Source organism: Protobothrops mucrosquamatus, unplaced genomic scaffold (genome assembly GCF_001527695.2).
Source record: "Protobothrops mucrosquamatus isolate PMUCROS unplaced genomic scaffold, P.Mucros_1.0 scaffold2007, whole genome shotgun sequence".
NCBI lineage: Eukaryota > Metazoa > Chordata > Lepidosauria > Squamata > Viperidae > Protobothrops > Protobothrops mucrosquamatus.
The window spans coordinates 148315-164797 of record NW_015388120.1 but is presented as its reverse complement, the minus strand read 5'-3'; the positions used below and the strand labels follow the sequence as shown (position 1 = coordinate 164797).

General features: G+C 44.0%; 1 protein-coding gene across 1 annotated transcript; it reads right to left on the bottom strand.

Moving 5' to 3' along the window:
- Positions 1-5285: 5285 nt before the first annotated feature.
- JCHAIN (joining chain of multimeric IgA and IgM) lies at positions 5286-14979 on the bottom strand. The gene is made up of 4 exons (XM_015823834.1): positions 14740-14979; positions 10390-10522; positions 7890-7970; positions 5286-6081 (listed from the first exon to the last, which is right to left on the bottom strand). The coding sequence occupies exons 1-4, from the start codon at positions 14801-14803 to the stop codon at positions 5883-5885; spliced, it is 477 nt and encodes a 158-aa protein (XP_015679320.1). The 5' UTR covers positions 14804-14979; the 3' UTR covers positions 5286-5882.
- Positions 14980-16483: the final 1504 nt, after the last annotated feature.

Here is a 16483-nt window from a genome sequence, read left to right as displayed (position 1 = left end):
GGAAGGAAGGGAGGAAGGGAGGGAGGGAGGGAGGAAGGGAGGGGGGAAAGGAGGGGAAAGGAGGGGTGAGGAGAGGAGGGAAGTGAAGGGGAGAAGAGAAAAGGAAGAAGGGAAGGAAAGAAAGAAGCAAGAGGAAGGAAGGAAGGAAGGAAGGAAGGAAGGAAGGAAGGAAGGAAGATGGGTGGATGGATGGATGGATGGAAGGAAGGAAGGAAGGAAGGAAGGAAGGAAGGAAGGAAGGAAGGAAGGAAGGAAGGAAGGAAGGAAGGAAGGAAGGAAGGAAGGAAGGGGAATAGGGAGGGAGGGAGGGAATCCTTATTTTAATTTTTGGATAATTTCTGCAGGATGCCGAGCTCATACAACTTCATGGAACTCATGCTTTCCGGGAATTTCTGGTAGAAAAAGGTTATCGGATACCAGAGGTAAACTTTAAATGCCTCCCACTCACCTAGCAGTAAACCCAATTCTGTTGCTCTCCAGATGTTCCAGCATATCTTTACAAACAGTTGTAGCCAGCACGGTCAGCGACCCAGATACCCGGAGAGCTTCAAGTTGCCATTCTCTGTAGCCTATATTCCTCCTTTTTGTTCAAACATGATTGCCTCCCTTTATAGCTACTGACCTGTACTGCTTCTCTTCCCTGCCTGGTTTTAGACCAGGGCATCTTTCTGCTTCCCTATCCCTTGGCCCAAAGCAAGGGTGTCAAACTCAATTTCATTGAGGGCCGCATCAGCATTGCGGTTGCACTGGGGGGGGGTGTGTGGCCAGGGTGGGTGCGGCCTACTGGGTGGGCGTGGAGGGAGTGGGTGTGGCCTACTGGGTGGGTGTGGCCAGCTCTACATCGTTCGCGTCAGGGGTGCCTGTGGGGGCCTGGGCAGGAGTGGGACAGATCTGAGGGTCTTTGGCAGAAGGGGGTGGGACCAGGGCAAGTGCCAAGGCATGGTCCACTGGAGGAGCCTCACTGTTCCTCTCAGGCCATGTGGGGAGGGGGGGCTTATGGAGCTAAGACTGAATGTGTTTCAGCATAGATGGCCACCACAAAATTGTACATTGGCTCTTGGCCGGCCTGGGCCAGGGCCAAGGCAGTGGGGGCCGTTCCCTCACTGTTTCCAGGATGGCTTCGCGGGCCACATGAAACCACTTCGCGGGCCGCATCCAGCCCCCAGGCCTTGTGTTTGACATGTCTGGCCCAAAGCCTTCAGCATCCCTACCCAGATGGCTCGGTGTCGAAAGCTATAGTCCAGGGCAGGGGTAGGCAACCTTGGCTCTTTTATGACTCGTGGACTGCAACTCCCAGAATTCCCCAGCCAGCCATGGCTCAGCTTGGAAACTCTCCCTTTCCCCTCAGCGTGGCTGGCTCAGGAATTCTGGGAGTTGAAGTCCACGAGTCATAAAAGAGCCAAGGTTGCCTACCCCTGCTATAATCCATTGAACCAAGAAAGAAGCAGAATGGGGGAAAATGGATAGGGAAGCATGTAGGCACAGATAGTCCTCGACTTACAACAGTTCATTTAGCGATCATTCAAAGTTACAATGGCACTGAAAAAAGTGGCTTATGACCATTTTTCACACTTAGAAACGATTGCAGCTTCTCTAGGGTCACCTGATCAAAATTCAGACACTGGCCAACTGGTTCATATTTATGACGGTTGCAGCGTCCTAGGGAGTCATGTGATCCCTTTTTGCCACTTTCTGACAAGCAAAGTCAAGCCAGATTCACTTAACAACCGTGTTACTAACTTAACAACCGCAGTGACTCACTTAACGACGGTGGCAAGAAAGGTCAGAAAATGGGGCAAAACTCACTTAACAGCTGTCTTGCTTAGCAACGGAAACGTTGGGCTCCGTTGTGGTCGTAAGTCGAGGGCTTGCCTGTGTTGCAGCTTCTGAACAAGGCTCCGGAGTTCTTCCCTGCTATAATTGTAAATTATTATTTACAATTATTAATTGTAAATTAAGATTGTCAAATAATAGCTTTTATTTTTGATAAGTCGCTTTCTCCAAATGCTGAGAAAGGTTCACTTTTAAAGAAAAGATCTATTTTTATTTTTATATTTTTTTGCACTTAAAACTGTGTTCTTTCTTCAAGGGGATGAAACTGTGTCCACGTCTCTAAAGTTATTTTGCCTTTGTGTCCTAGCAAGTTGTGTAGGGTTTTTGATAGGGCCAGCAGGTCTGCTGGAGATGACGTAATTGCAACGGAAGAGATTCTGCTTGAAAAAAACATCACCTTATCAAGCAGGGGATAACCCGAATTTTAGTTTATATTCCAGGAATCTATTGGGGATCCTGCAGCTGCTTGGTAGACATGTTGGAAGGAAGGAAGGTAGGTAGGTAGGTAGGTAGGTAGGAAGGAAGGAAGGAAGGAAGGAAGGAAGGAAGGAAGGGGGAAAGGAGGGGAAAGGAGAGGTGAGGAGAGGAGGGAAGTGAAGGGGAGAAGAGAAAAGGAAGAAGGGAAGGAAAGAAATAAGATCAGATTTTTAAAGTCTTTGGGTCAACAAAAGTTGGATCGCCGAAAGCTGCTCCTTGAAACAAGCCGGTGAAATTGTGTGTTTGGGTTCAGTTTTTGCAGCGGGTGCTAGAGGAACCGAAAGGGCTTGAACCCAAAGTGGGGGTTTTGAAGAACACCAAGGAAGAACCCCAGAGATGCAAAGACCTCCAAGAAGATTATTCATGAATGGTGGGAATCTAACACAAAGAATCCAGTGACCAAGAGAATGGAAGCCGACAATAGCTCTATCCGTGATGTTATTTGAATAGGAATTCTTTCTGAGGACATGTACCTGAACGAAATTTTCCGAGCAATACTTGGGGAGGATTCCCTCCAAATCCTTTGCCTCTTTTTTTTTTTTTTTTTTTTTTGCAATTGGTCGAAAATCAGAATAAACAACGTAGTTGTAACCAACAGACCTGCTGGGTACGCCTAGAAAAACCCCAGAGTCACCCAAGAACGGTTGGAAGGTTTTCTTCCACCAGTTTTTTATTGCTGTCTCTAACCATAACATACACACAACTGCTTAGTTGTGTTCCTATTGATTTCTAAAGAAAAGAAATAGGGGAGACATGATAGCAGTCTTCCAGTATCTAAGGGGCTGCCACAAAGAAGAGGGGGTCAGGTTGTTCACCAGAGCACCAGAGGGAAGGACGAGAAACAATGGTTGGAAGCTGATCAAAGAGAGAAGCAACCTGGAATTAAGGAGAAACTTCTTGACAATGAGGACAATCAACCAGTGGAACAGCTTGCCTTCAGAAATCGTGGGAGCTCCATGATTGGAAGTTTTTAAAAAGAGATGGGACAATCACCTGTCTGAGATGGCATAGGTCAGGGGTAGGCAACCTTGGCTCTTTTATGACTCGTGAACTTCAACTCCCAGAATTCCTGAGCCAGCATGGCTCAGCTTGGAAACCTCTCCCTTTCCCCTCAGCATGGCTGGCTCAGGAATTCTGGGAGTTGAAGTCCATGAGTCATAAAAGAGCCAAGGTTGCCTACCCCTGGTATAGGTCCTCCTGCTTGAAAAGGGGGCTGGACTAGAAGACCTCCAAGGTCCCTTCTATTCTATTCTATTCTATTCTATTCTATTCTACTCTATTCTATTCTATTCTATTCTATTCTAGTTGGCAGGACATTCTGGGATCCTAAATCTTGCTGTTCCCCTTGCCGTATGTCCTTATTGTGCGCCAGAAATGGGTTTGTGCTGCGTTGCTGTCCACGCTGCTTCGACATACAATGTTCCTAACGTTGTGATGGTTGGTTCCTTCTAATAAAATTCTGCCCCTAACATCACCTGGGTATGTGATGCATCCTCCTGACAACCAAAAGAAATGTATAGGGTGGGAGAACAAATGAACAAACAGATAGAAAAGAGTGGCTTCCGCCAGGAGACCAGGAGAACCAGTTGGAGCTATAGGTTTACCACTATGGAAAGTATTATTTCAGGCAGATTCCTCCCTTCACGCCCATCTTACATAGTCTGCATTGGCATCTTTAGTCAGAGTTAAAAAGGGGAAACATTTGGGGGCCACAGGTCACAAACGGCACCCAGCTTATCAGGATCGACTCCAAAATAGTTTGATATAGCACTGGCCTTTGAAGTGGAATATTTATTTATTTAATTTCCTGCTTTTATTATTTTATACACACACACACACACACACAGGTATACAAACTCAAGGCAACAAACATATCAAATGATTATTTTTCTTCCTATTTTGCCCAAAACAACAACCTGTGAGGTGACTTGTGCGGAGAGAGAGATTGATTGGCCCAAAATCAGCCAGCTGCATTTCATGGCTGGGGTGGGACTAGAACTTACAGTCTCCTGGTGATTGGCCCAAAGACCTCTAGCTGCCTTTCATGGCTGAGGTGAGACTAGAACTCACAGTCTCCCGGCGATTGCCTAAAGACACCCAGCTGTCTTTCATGGCTGAGGTGGGACTAGAATTCACAGTCTCCTGGCTATTGCCTAAAGACACCCAGCTGCCTTTCATGGCTGAGGTGGGACTAGAATTCACAGTCTCCTGGCTATTGCCTAAAGACACCCAGCTACCTTTAATGGCTGAGGTGGGACTAGAACTCACAATCTCTTGGCGATTGGACCAAAGACACCCAGCTGTCTTTCATGGCTGAGGTGAGACTAGAACTCACAGTCTCCTAGAGATTGGCCCAAAGACACCTAGCTGCCTTTAATGGCTGAGGTGAGACTAGAACTCACAGTCTCCTGGCTATTCCCTAAAGACACCCAGCTGCCTTTCATGGCTGAGGTGGGACTAGAACTCACAGTCCCCTGCCTATTGCCTAAAGACACCCAGCGACCTTTAATGGCTGAGTTAGGACTAGAACTCACAGTCTCCTGGTGATGGGCTCAAAATCATCCAGCTTGTTTTCATATCTAAGACAGAACTAGAACTTCCCTTTTCCTGGTGATTGGCCCTAAGTTACCCAGCTGGCTTTCACACCTAAGGTGAGACTAGAACTCACTGTCTCCCATTTTCTAGCCTGCTGCCTTAGCCACTAGATCAGGGGTAGGCAACCTTGGCTCTTTTATGACTCGTGGACTTCAACTCCCAGAATTCCTGAGCCAGCTTGGCTGAGCTTGGAAACTCTCCCTTTCCCCTCAGCATGGCTGGCTCAGGAATTCTGGGAGTTGAAGTCCACAAGTCATAAAAGAGCCAAGGTTGCCTACCCCTGCACTAGGCCAAGCAGATTCTTTCTGCCACTTTGATAGCAGTTAGACATCTAATCCCCTTTAACTCATAAAGCTGAATTCCAATGAAACGACGGTCGCTCTAATGAAATATTATTTTATTGATGACATGCGTGAATGAAAAGGGTAGTATAGAATGCAGATAAGAAGAAGAAAGCAATAGTTGTTTAGACTGGAAGAAGCATATGGGAGAAATCGAGGGAAAGCGTTCTGCTGAGGCAGATGAAGAGATGGACAATTTTTAAACATTTTAATTTTTTTAAACCTTCTTTTCAGCATTAAGAGCAACGTGAGGATGTCTACACCAAAGATTTGGAAAGGCTACTCTCTTCACCCAAGGGAATCAAGCTTCCAAGAGAGAGAGATCTAAGATGTCTCTGGAAACTCTCAGCATCCGGGACAAACTACAATTCCCAGGATCCTTTGGGAGAATAGATCGTTCATTTGAGCTCTTCCTTTCTCTTCTTAATTGTTACGGCTTTTTAATCCATGGATCAATGCAGATACCCCAAATGGCAGGGAGAAAGATAGGAAAGGGGGTCCTTGCATATCTGAAACTTGGGATATCCCCCCCCCCCCGCCCAATGAGCTGTGAAAGCTGTCACTGGTATAAGGTCAACGTACATATCTGTGGTGTAGACATGCTCACAACGCTCAACAAAACACCCCAGTTGCGGTTTATTCTGGATAGCAGGATTCAGGGGTTAGGGCTGTCTGAATAATGTTAGTTTCCCCGTTGTTGGAGAACAAGGCAGAAGCCGTGTAGCACTTATTCCGGTCGTAGGTGTAACAGGATTCCTCAGGATGACTACATAACGTGCTTGAGCCAAACGTCACTCCCTTTTCAGTTTTGGGGGCATCATTACACTTGTTACAACTGGAACAGAAGACAGGAGGAAAAACATTAAGCCACGTCACTGAAAAAAATATTCCAGAAATATCAATCTAGCTTCCTATTATTGCTGAAACGGCTATATCAGGGGTAGGCAACCTTGGCTCTTTTATGACTCGCGGACTTCAACTCCCAGAATTCCTGAGCCAGCCATGCTGAGGGGAAAGGGAGAGTTTCCAAGCTGAGCCATGCTGGCTCAGGAATTCTGGGAGTTGAAGTCCACGAGTCATAAAGCGGCCTAGGCCCAGGCTAGAGGTAGGCAACCTTGGCTCTTTTATGACTCATGGACTTCAACTCCCAGAATTCCTGAGCCAGCCACACTGAGGGGAAAGGGAGTTCCAAGCTGAACCATGCTGGCTCAGGAATTCTGGGAGTTGAAGTCCACAAGTCATAAAAGAGCCAAGGTTGTCTATCCATGGGCTATACGGCTAGAATTCCACTTGCTTAGCAGCTGCAGCTCCCGCCGTGGCCTCTACTCAGAGGAAAGCTTAAATGGGAGTGGACCGGTAGTCCTTGACGTACGACAGTTGAGCCCAAAATTTCTGTTGCTAAAGCAAAACAGGTGAGTTTGGCCCCATTTTATGACCTTTTCTTGCCACCGTTGTTAAGTGAATCCCTGCAGTTGTTAAGTGAGTCAGACAGTTCAGTGAATCTGGGCCGGCGAGGAGAGGCCTGGCTGCAAGGGAAGTCGGTGCGGGGCGGGTGCGGCAGCTCCACACCCCCACCCCGCTTGATTTTTAGGTGTGTGCCTCACCCCAAAACTAGGGCTTTTGGGGGGGGGGTAGGGCTTATGTTAGGCCCACCCCCCAAAATCAAACTAGGGCTTATTTTTGGGGTAGGCCTTACTTTCGGGGAAACACAGTATCGTCTCTACTGAAGCCTGATCTTGCAATTGGTTACCATAATAGCAGACTCTTCAACATGGCAAAGATAAGGTGCTTTATTGGAGGCAAGAAAGAAATCATGTACACACAACCATCCATTTATCAAACGTTTAAAGTTACAGCAGCACTGGAAAAAAAACCCACTTATAACTGGTCCTTGCACTTATGACCGTTGCAGCATCCCTACAGCCCTGTGATCAAAATTTGGGCAGTTTGTCAACGGGAATATATTTTCGACTGTTGCAGGATGCCGGGGGCTGTGTGATTGCTATCTGCAACTTTCCCACATGGCTTCAGACCATCCAAGGCAGAAAAGTCAGATTTGCTTAACAACTGCGGCCAAAAAAAAAGGGGGGGCTGTATGACTCACTTAACAACCACCTTGTTTAGCAATGGGAATTTTCTGATCCCAGTTGTGGTTGTTAAGTCGAGGACTGCCCAAATATGACTGCTGCAAAATACAGGAATAAAAATATATAAATGTACATACCCGCACCCATACCCATACAAGCCTGGGGTGGGGGAAATCGTTCTTTTCAGACCAATCAGAAGCTAATATACTCATACAGCACATTGGATAGATAGATAGATAGATAGATAGATAGATAGATAGATAGATAGATAGATAGATAGATAGACAGACAGACAGACAGACAGACAGACAGACAGACAGACAGATATAATGGATAGATAGATGGATAGACTGATATAATGGATAGATGATAGATAGATAGATAGATAGATAGAAAAAGAAAGAAAGAAAGAAAGAAAGAAAGAAAGAAAGAAAGAAAGAAAGAAAGAAAGAAAGAAAGAAAGAAAGAAAGAAAGTAAGTAAGTAAGTAAGTTTGGGTGCCATTTGAACGACAAATAAGAGAACTTTTCAGACCAATCAGAAGCTAATATACTTACAGCTTGGAGAGCTTGTAGACAAATTTGGTTCTCACTGGTGATGTGGGATCAGAAATGTTCTCCCTGGCGTTGAGGGGAATTCTGCAAAAAGGAAAAATTAAAAAAAATTGACTGCATATTAGTCTCATGAAATACAACAGGAATCTATATTTGCCCTACTACAAAGGCCTTCCAGTTGTCTGGAAGACTGCACCTCCCATAACCCCTGCCCTCTGTCCTATTGGCTAAGGATTATGGGTATTGTGTGTCTAGAAGGGGCCAGGTTCTCTCTTCTCCCGTTAGCCTTCCATAGCAGCAATGCAAAAATATAGTTGTATGTCGTACGGCGGTACGTTTAATACCAATATGGTATTTTCTCAGATGAAAATATTTGGATGGTAAATATATGCAAAATGTTGGAGTCAAAATGTTCTGACGCTAGAAGAGCCCTGGGTCAGAATGACTGTGAGGAGAGAATGGGGGCATTAAGGGTTGGAACAGTTTGATCTTCAAACAGTTGGCAAATCTCCATTGGATTGGAGAATTATAATTATCTGAATGGAAAAGTGGACCAATCTGAGACTGAAATAGATTATCATCAACATTCTGCTTCATTGATTAACTTCTTCCTCTAACTCAGAGAATGTTATGTGATAGCAGTCTTCCAATATTTGAGGGGCTGTCCCAGAGAAGAGGGGTGTGTGGACCTGTTCTCCAAAGCACCTGAGGGCGGGACAGGAAGTAATAGATGAAAGATCATCAAAGAGAGAAGCAACCTAGAATTAAGAAGAAATTGCTGGACATTTAGAACAATTAACCAGTGGAACAATTAGCCTCCAAAAGTTGTGGGTGCTCCAACACAGGAGGTTTTTAAGAAGAGATTGGACATCCATTTGTCTGAAATAATATAGGGTCTCCTGCTTGAGCAGGGGTTAGACTAGACTGCCAAGATGCCTTCCATATTATTCTATGTTCTATATCAGGGGTCTTCAAACTTGCCCCTTTTATGATTTGTGGACTTCAACACCCAGAATTCCTCAGCCAGCGTGCCTGGCTGAGGAACTCTGGGAGTTGAAGTCCACAAGTCATAAAAGGGCCAAGTTTGAAGACCCCTGATCAACACTCTCACCCAGACCCAAAACCACTCTACGAACTTCAGTGGTTATGGCTGAAAATTGACTAGAACCAGAGTATTCCAGTCCTAGTCCAACACCTTCTCCATTGAGCCATTCTAGCTCTTACAATGAAAGGGAGGGACTGCCAAAGTCACCCAGGAAGTTGCTACTGCTGCAGGGGGACTAAAACCAGATTATCTCCCATCTGTATCCAACCTCTTCACCACTATGTCACTTTGGCCAATCTTCTATTTTTAGGTTCTAAACTACAGGAGTCTCCTAAAAGGGCAATCCTCCAGCTAAGGTAGGACAGCCACACCTGTAATTTGGCTCTGGAATTCTGGGAGCTGTAGTCCCAATGCATTTGGAGGGTACCAGGAAGAGGAGACTGCAGTATAGTTTTGTGTGTCCTTTGCCCTCGCTCCATGGTTTTGGAGTCTGGAAGGAGACTGAAGGCTAAAGCATATGAAGAACGGTTGCAGGAATTGGATATGTCTAGTTTAATTAAAAGAAGGACTAGGGGTGACAAGATAGCAGTCTTCCAATATTTGAGGGTCTGCCACAAAAAAAAGAGGGAGTCAAGCTATTCTCCAAAGCACCAGAAGGTAAGAGAAGAAACATCGGAGGGAAACTAATCAAGGAGAGAAGCAACCTATAACTAAGGAGAAATCCCGACAGTTAGAACAATTAGTCAGTGGAACGACTTGCCTCTAGAACAGTGATGGCGAACCTTTTAGAGACCGAGTGCCCAAACTGCAACCCAAAACCCACTTATGCATCATCGAGTGCCGGGTGGGTGTGGCCCATTGGGTGGGCGTGGCTGCAGTGGTAACGGCAGACTGCGTGGGACTAAAAAGTTCAATCAATCAATTTCAACTTTGCAAGATCTTTTTTTTCCCCCCACAAGAAGTTGAAATTGATTGATTGATTGACCCTTTTTTTTTTTTTGCACACGGCGGCAGAGGCCTAAAGCGAAAAGATTTTATAAAACCCAGCTGAAGGCCTAGGACTGGGGCGACGGCCCGTGTGCCCACAGAGAGGGCTCTGAGTGCCGCCTCTGGCACCCGTGGCCATAGGTTCACCACCACTGCTCTAGAAGTTGTGGGTGCTCCAACACTGGAGGTTTTTAAGAAGAGATTGGACAACCATTTGTCTGAAATGCTTGTGGGGTTTGGATTAAAAGACCTTCAAGGTCCCTTCCAACTCTGTTATTCTATTGTTCTATTATTATTCTATTATTCTATTATAAGGAACTTTGAGAGCTACAAAAAGATGAGGTATGGGTGAGCTTAGGATGTCCATGCTTGCCCCCCGAAATTGTACATCTCTGTCATTGCCCCCATTCCTTTCTGTGACGACGTCTTTCAGAAATGCAAAAGGCAGAAGGAAGATAAGGCATCACTTACATGATACGGATGTTTCTCTCCAGGACTTGTTCTTGGGGGTTTTCTTTATCTGGGACAAATTTGGATGTCACCTTTATACACTGGCACTTGTTATCCACCAGAACCGTCTCTTCATCTTCCTCCTGCCAGTAAGCTTAAAACAAATAAAACTAATCAAGTTGGAAACTCATCCAGGAGAGAACCAACCTAGAACTTTCCTGACAGTTAGAAGAATTAGTCAGTGGAACGGCTTGCCTCCAGAAGTTGTGGGTGCTCCAACACGGGAGGTTTTTAAGAAGAGATTGTCTGAAATGGTTGAGCAGGGGATGGACTAGTAGACAACCTCCCAGGTCCTTTCCAACTCTGTTATTCTGTTATTCAAATAAAATGCATCAATAAGACCTTAAGAAATGACCAACGACCTTTAATGCCATTTAATCCAGAGTCTGATTTTATGACGTGTGTCCAACGGCTATGAAAAAAAAAAAAAAAACAAGGCTGGCTGAAAGAGAAGTTGTAGTATTAGTAATATTGAGAAATGCATCTGAAAAAGACCGGAAGCTAAATTTAGGATAGGTGCAAAGGAAACTGAAACCCCAGCCTTTCAAGGTATATTTTCAGACACAAGGCATGATTTTGCAAGCTAATCTTTCGATGACAAATGAATACTTGAAATTAGCTGAGTCACCTCCTTTACGCTTTCTGCAACGCTGGCTGGGTTGGTAAATTTGGCAGTCCCCAAATTAGCCGACCGTGTTGTGCAGATCTGGAGCCAAGTCTGGTGTTCGAACTTTAAGTCCAAATCAAGCTTCCCACATTCTAATTGACCCAAAAGGCAGAATCTGCAGACTTAATTGGAGACATTCTTCTGTTGAGGCTTCTGAATGCAGAATGCTTGCAGTCTCCTAAAAACATTGTGGGTTACCTGTAGTTCTAAAGCTGCATTTGATTTTGGGGGGCTAATTTTATCTTGATGTTGCCCTAATGCCAAACCCCCATTACCTGTAGCTCCTTCCCTGGAACCTGCTGCGACAGAGACAGAGAGAGAGAGAGAGAGAGAAAGAGAGAGAGAGAAAGAGAGAGAGAGAAAGAGAGAGAGAGAAAGAGAGAGAGAGAAAGAGAGAGAGAGAGAGGGAGAGAGAGAGAGAGAGGATCAAAAGAAAATAGAATTTATTAAAAGAATTTCTGCCCCACTCAGACTTTGTGCCTGATTCAGCCCTATTTAATGTGTGCCCCCCAACAGCTTACTTGAGAATGAGGCACAATTGAAAAAAGATGACCTTTCTCTGTTGTTGTCCAGATAGCTCAGTCAAAGGCTGCATTTTCCCCTAATTGACAAATCTTTTTTGTGTATGCATGAAGATGTTTTAGTCCAGGGGTCTTCAAACTCGGCCTTTTCATGACTCGTGGACTTCAACTCCCAGAATTCCTCAGCCAGCATGCCTGGCTGAGGAATTCTGGGAGTTGAAGTCCACGAGTCATGAAAGGGCCGAGTTTGAAGACCCCTGTTTTAGTCTTTTAATTTTTTTCAAGGTCATTAACATCAGTTGGACTCGGAGATACCATGATGGGAAAAGTTTCAACTTGTTGAGTTGACCCCTTACTTAGTCACCAGGATGCAAAAAAGATGCTGAGACTCTAGACCAGGAGTAGGCAACCTTGGCTCTTTTATGACTGGTGGACTTCAACTCCCAGAATTCCTGAGCCAGCATGGCTCAGCTTGGAACCCTCTCCCTTTCCCCTCAGCATGGCTGGCTCAGGAATTCTGGGAGTTGAAGTCCACGAGTCATAAAAGAGCCAAGGTTGCCTATCCCTGGTATAGAAAGAGTGCAGAGAAGAGCAGCAAAGATGATTAGGGGGCTGGAGGCTAAAACATACCACCAGCGGTCGGGGGAGATAGACATGCCTATCAAAGAGGAATAAGGAGGACATGATAGCAATCTTCCAATATTTGCAGGGCTGCCCCAAAGAAGAGGGAGTCAAGCTATTCTCCAAAGCACCTGAAGGCAGGACAAGAAGCAACGGATGGAAACTCATCAAGGAGAGAACCAATCTAGAAATAAGGAAAAAATTCCTGACAGTTAGAACAATTAATCAGTGGGACAGAAGTTTTGGGTGCTCCATCACTGGAGATGTTAAGGTTTTAAGTAGAGATTGGCCAGCTATTTGTCCAGAATAGTATTGCATGGAAAGTGGGCTGGACTAGCGGACCTTCAAAATCCCTTCCAACCCTATTATTCTATGTTCTAGTTTTTAATTTTGAGGGTCCAGGATTCTTTGAAGTAAAAAAGGGGTAGCTCTGTTACAACCCCCCATTTTTCTTTTTCTTCCTTTCACACAAGCTGTGAGGACCCCTAATGTCTACCCATCTGCACATTTGTAGAATTTTTGCACGAAGCAGAAAAAAAAACGCACTTACGATCTCAGGTTTTTATGATTAAAAAAAATAGATAATTCAAAAAAAACCAGAGGGTTTTTTTTTTTGTATTCTTAAAACAAGTGATCATTCTATAGTTGTATTTGTTGCAAAGGAAATCGGAACCTTCTTTTTATCTTTTGATTCTCTCTTTCTACACTTTCGCTTTTCTTTTCTTTTTCTTTATTGTTTCTCCTCTTTGTTAATTTGGGTTTTATTTGTTTTGCAAGCTTTTAATAAAACATTTATTTAAAAAAAAAAATGCAATGTCCATTCATCTGGGTTGCTTTTCCAGTTCCAGCTTCTGTATTTAGTCACCCTTCTTTGCTACTTTTTTGGGGGATCTAAGAAATATTATGAAGGGTGTTTCTTCCAGAAATGAGCTGTAACAGTCAAGTCTGAAAAACACCAGGGAGGGATGGCGAACAAATATTGAAATTCAAATAATTTATTTTATTCCACCATTTTTTACTTTTAACGAATAGCTGTTATTATCCTGATATCACTTTAAAGCAGGATAAAATAAGCATTTTATTCAAGTATTTCTTACTTTTAACGAATAACCTTTATTGTGCTCTGTGGATAATGCAAAGTAAAGTTTCACAACTGAAATTATAAACTCTTATTATAGAAAGTTTCTACAAAGAAGAGACTAGACATTCACCTGTCTGAAACGGTATGGGTTCTCCTGCTTGAGCCAGGGGGCTGGACAAGAAGACCTCCAAGGTCCCTTCTATTCTATTCTATTCTATTCTATTCTATTCTATTCTATTCTATTGCATTGCATTGCATTGCATTACATTCTTATTCTATTCTATTCTATTCTATATTCTATTCCATTCCATTCTACTCTATATTCTGTTCCACTCTGCTGTATTCTATTTTCTATTCTATTCTATTGCATTGCATTGCATTGCATTACATTCTTATTCTTTCCTATTCTTTCCTATTCTTTCCTATTCTTTCCTATTCTATTCTATTCTATTCTATTCTATTCTATTCTATTCTATTCTATATTCTATTCTATTCTATTCTATTCTATTCTATTCTATTCTGCATTCTGTTCTGTTCTGTTCTATTGCATTGCATTGCATTACATTCTTATTCTTTCCTATTCTTTCCTATTCTATTCTATTCTATTCTATTCTATTCTATTCTATTCTATTCTATTCTATTCTGTTCTGTTCTATTGCATTGCATTGCATTACATTCTTATTCTATTCTATTCTATTCTATTCTATTCTATTCTATTCTATTCTATTCTATTCTATATTCCATTCCATTCCATTCTCCTCTATGTTCTGTTCCACTCTGCTCTATTCTATATTCTATTCTATTCTATTCTATTCTATTCTATTCTATTCTATTCTATTGCATTACATTCTTATTCTTTCCTATTCTTTCCTATTCTTTCCTATTCTATTCTATTCTATTCTATATTCTATTCCATTCCATTCCACTCTACTCTATATTCTGTTCCACTCTGCTCTATTCTATTCTATTCTATTCTATTCTATTCTATTCTATTCTATTCTATTCTATTCTAAGCAATTTTATATCTATCTATCTACATCTATATCTATACCTATATCTCAACACTCAACACTCTCTATATGATAAAATAGTAGAAAAAAGATACACACTCTTACTTTTACTAAATTACTGTTAAAAAAATCTCCTATAAACCACAAGAGATGAATGTATCAGATAGAGCAATGGCTGTTTGTGGGTGTGTGCACGCATACATGCACACACATCTCTGCCTTATTTTAAACCATCTACGGTAGAGCAAAATATATTAAGCCTCTCATACCAGGATTATTTATTTTTTAAAAAAAGTTTCCTAGGAGAATTATTAAGGGATGGACGTGCCAGTTGAAACAATGGGCAATTCCCCCCCCCTTCCGGCTGCATGAACAATTCTGCAAGGATTTCTCTTGATAAATTTCACTTACCGTTCACAAGAACCGTGCTGCAAAAAAGGATCCCAATTCCATAGACCAGCCAAGAAGTTTTCATCTTTAAGTCTCGTGTTCAGCTGCTCTCTGCAGTGTGTTCCTCAGCTAGCAAGGTTTGTGTGGAAGTGTTGTACACCAGTTGTTTTTTTTTTCCTGAAAGACCAAGGCTAATTACAGGCAAGCAGCACTGAAGGCTGTGACCACTCATTGTGAAACCACAAGCTTTTGTCGGTATACTAATCAGAGAGGAAAACTCCCCGTTCTTTGAAAGCTTGGCTAGACGGTAGCGTTTTTCTCTTCCCTGCTTTATTAAGTTTTTTATTTGTATCAATAGTAATTTCTGGATCGAGAGATGCATAGGTAGCATAAATGGAAAAATAAGCAACATACAATGCACGAGATTACAAAATGTGCTTTGAGCAAGTTGTGATGTTTTGGGACAGTGTTGCTCAAAGGGTGACAACTTTTAAGATGTGTGGACTTCAACTCCCAGAATCCCCCAGCCAGCATACGCTGGCTGGGGAATTCTGGGAGTTGAAGTCCACACATCTTAAAAGTTGCCAAGTTTGAAAAACAAGAGTGCTTTGGAACTCTTGATTAACAAATTAATCTTGTCTAGTACTGCAATGCAACTGGGAATTTAATCTTTTCTGGAATAGATACTACTCATGAGAAGCCATTGGGGCATAAATAGAATAGTGTGTGGCATAGAATTAGCTTTAGATAGTTTTCAGCTAATGGAAAAAGACACTGATTTCCAGTGGGATAGTTAATAATGCCTGTTATAGTTATAGATAGTTCCATTAGTCTTTTACAGCAGAAACCACAAACTTCATAGTGATAAACTATTATCATGTGAAGGTTTTCTAAACCACTGTCCATGGAATGGAATGGAATGGAATGGAATGGATTGGAATAGAATAGAATAGAATAGAATAGAGCTGGAAGGGACCTTAGAGGTCTTCTAGTCCAGCCCCCTGCTCAAGTAGGAGAACCTATACCAATGATGGCAAACCTTTTAGAGACCGAGTGCCCAAACTGCAACCCAAAACCCACTTATTTATCGCCGGGTGCCAGGTGGGCATGGCCCACTGGATGGGCGTGGCTGTGGCCATGGCAGACTGGGTGGGTGTGGTCACCTCGATGTTGCTCATGGGGAGGGATGCCTATGGGGGCCGGGCAGGGTCGGGGGAGATCCAGGGGGTCTCTGGCAGGTGGGCGGTGGGCAGGAGGCTCATCCTGAGGGGCAAGGCGAGGCAGGGCGGGGGTGCCATTGTCGCAGGGCAAGGCGAGGCAGGGGCCGGGGTGGCTGTTGCATGACACCATCGGGCCCCGCACACAGAGGCCAGCGAGTGCATGGGGGCCAACAGTGTCCCTCAGCAGTCACAGCCTGCTGGCCCGTCGACCGGCGCACTCTGGGGCTCCGTAGCCCGCCCCCAGCAGTTCAGAGAAGCCGCCTCTGAGCTGGACAGCCGGCCGACAGCTGAGGAGGCGAAGCAGTGGGTTGTGCCCGGGAAAACGAGAGCATGTGAGGCCAGGAGGGATGGGACTGGGGGGGGGGGAGGAAAACCAGCCATGCTGGGATGCATCCGGCCACGTGGGACCTCGGCGAGTTAGCAGGCGGCTGGTTGAAGAGGGACAGTTGCCATCTCCAGGGCATGGTGTGCGTGCCCACAGAGAGGGCTTTGAGTTCCGCCTCTGGCACGCTTGCCATAGGTTCCGCCACCACTGACCTATACCA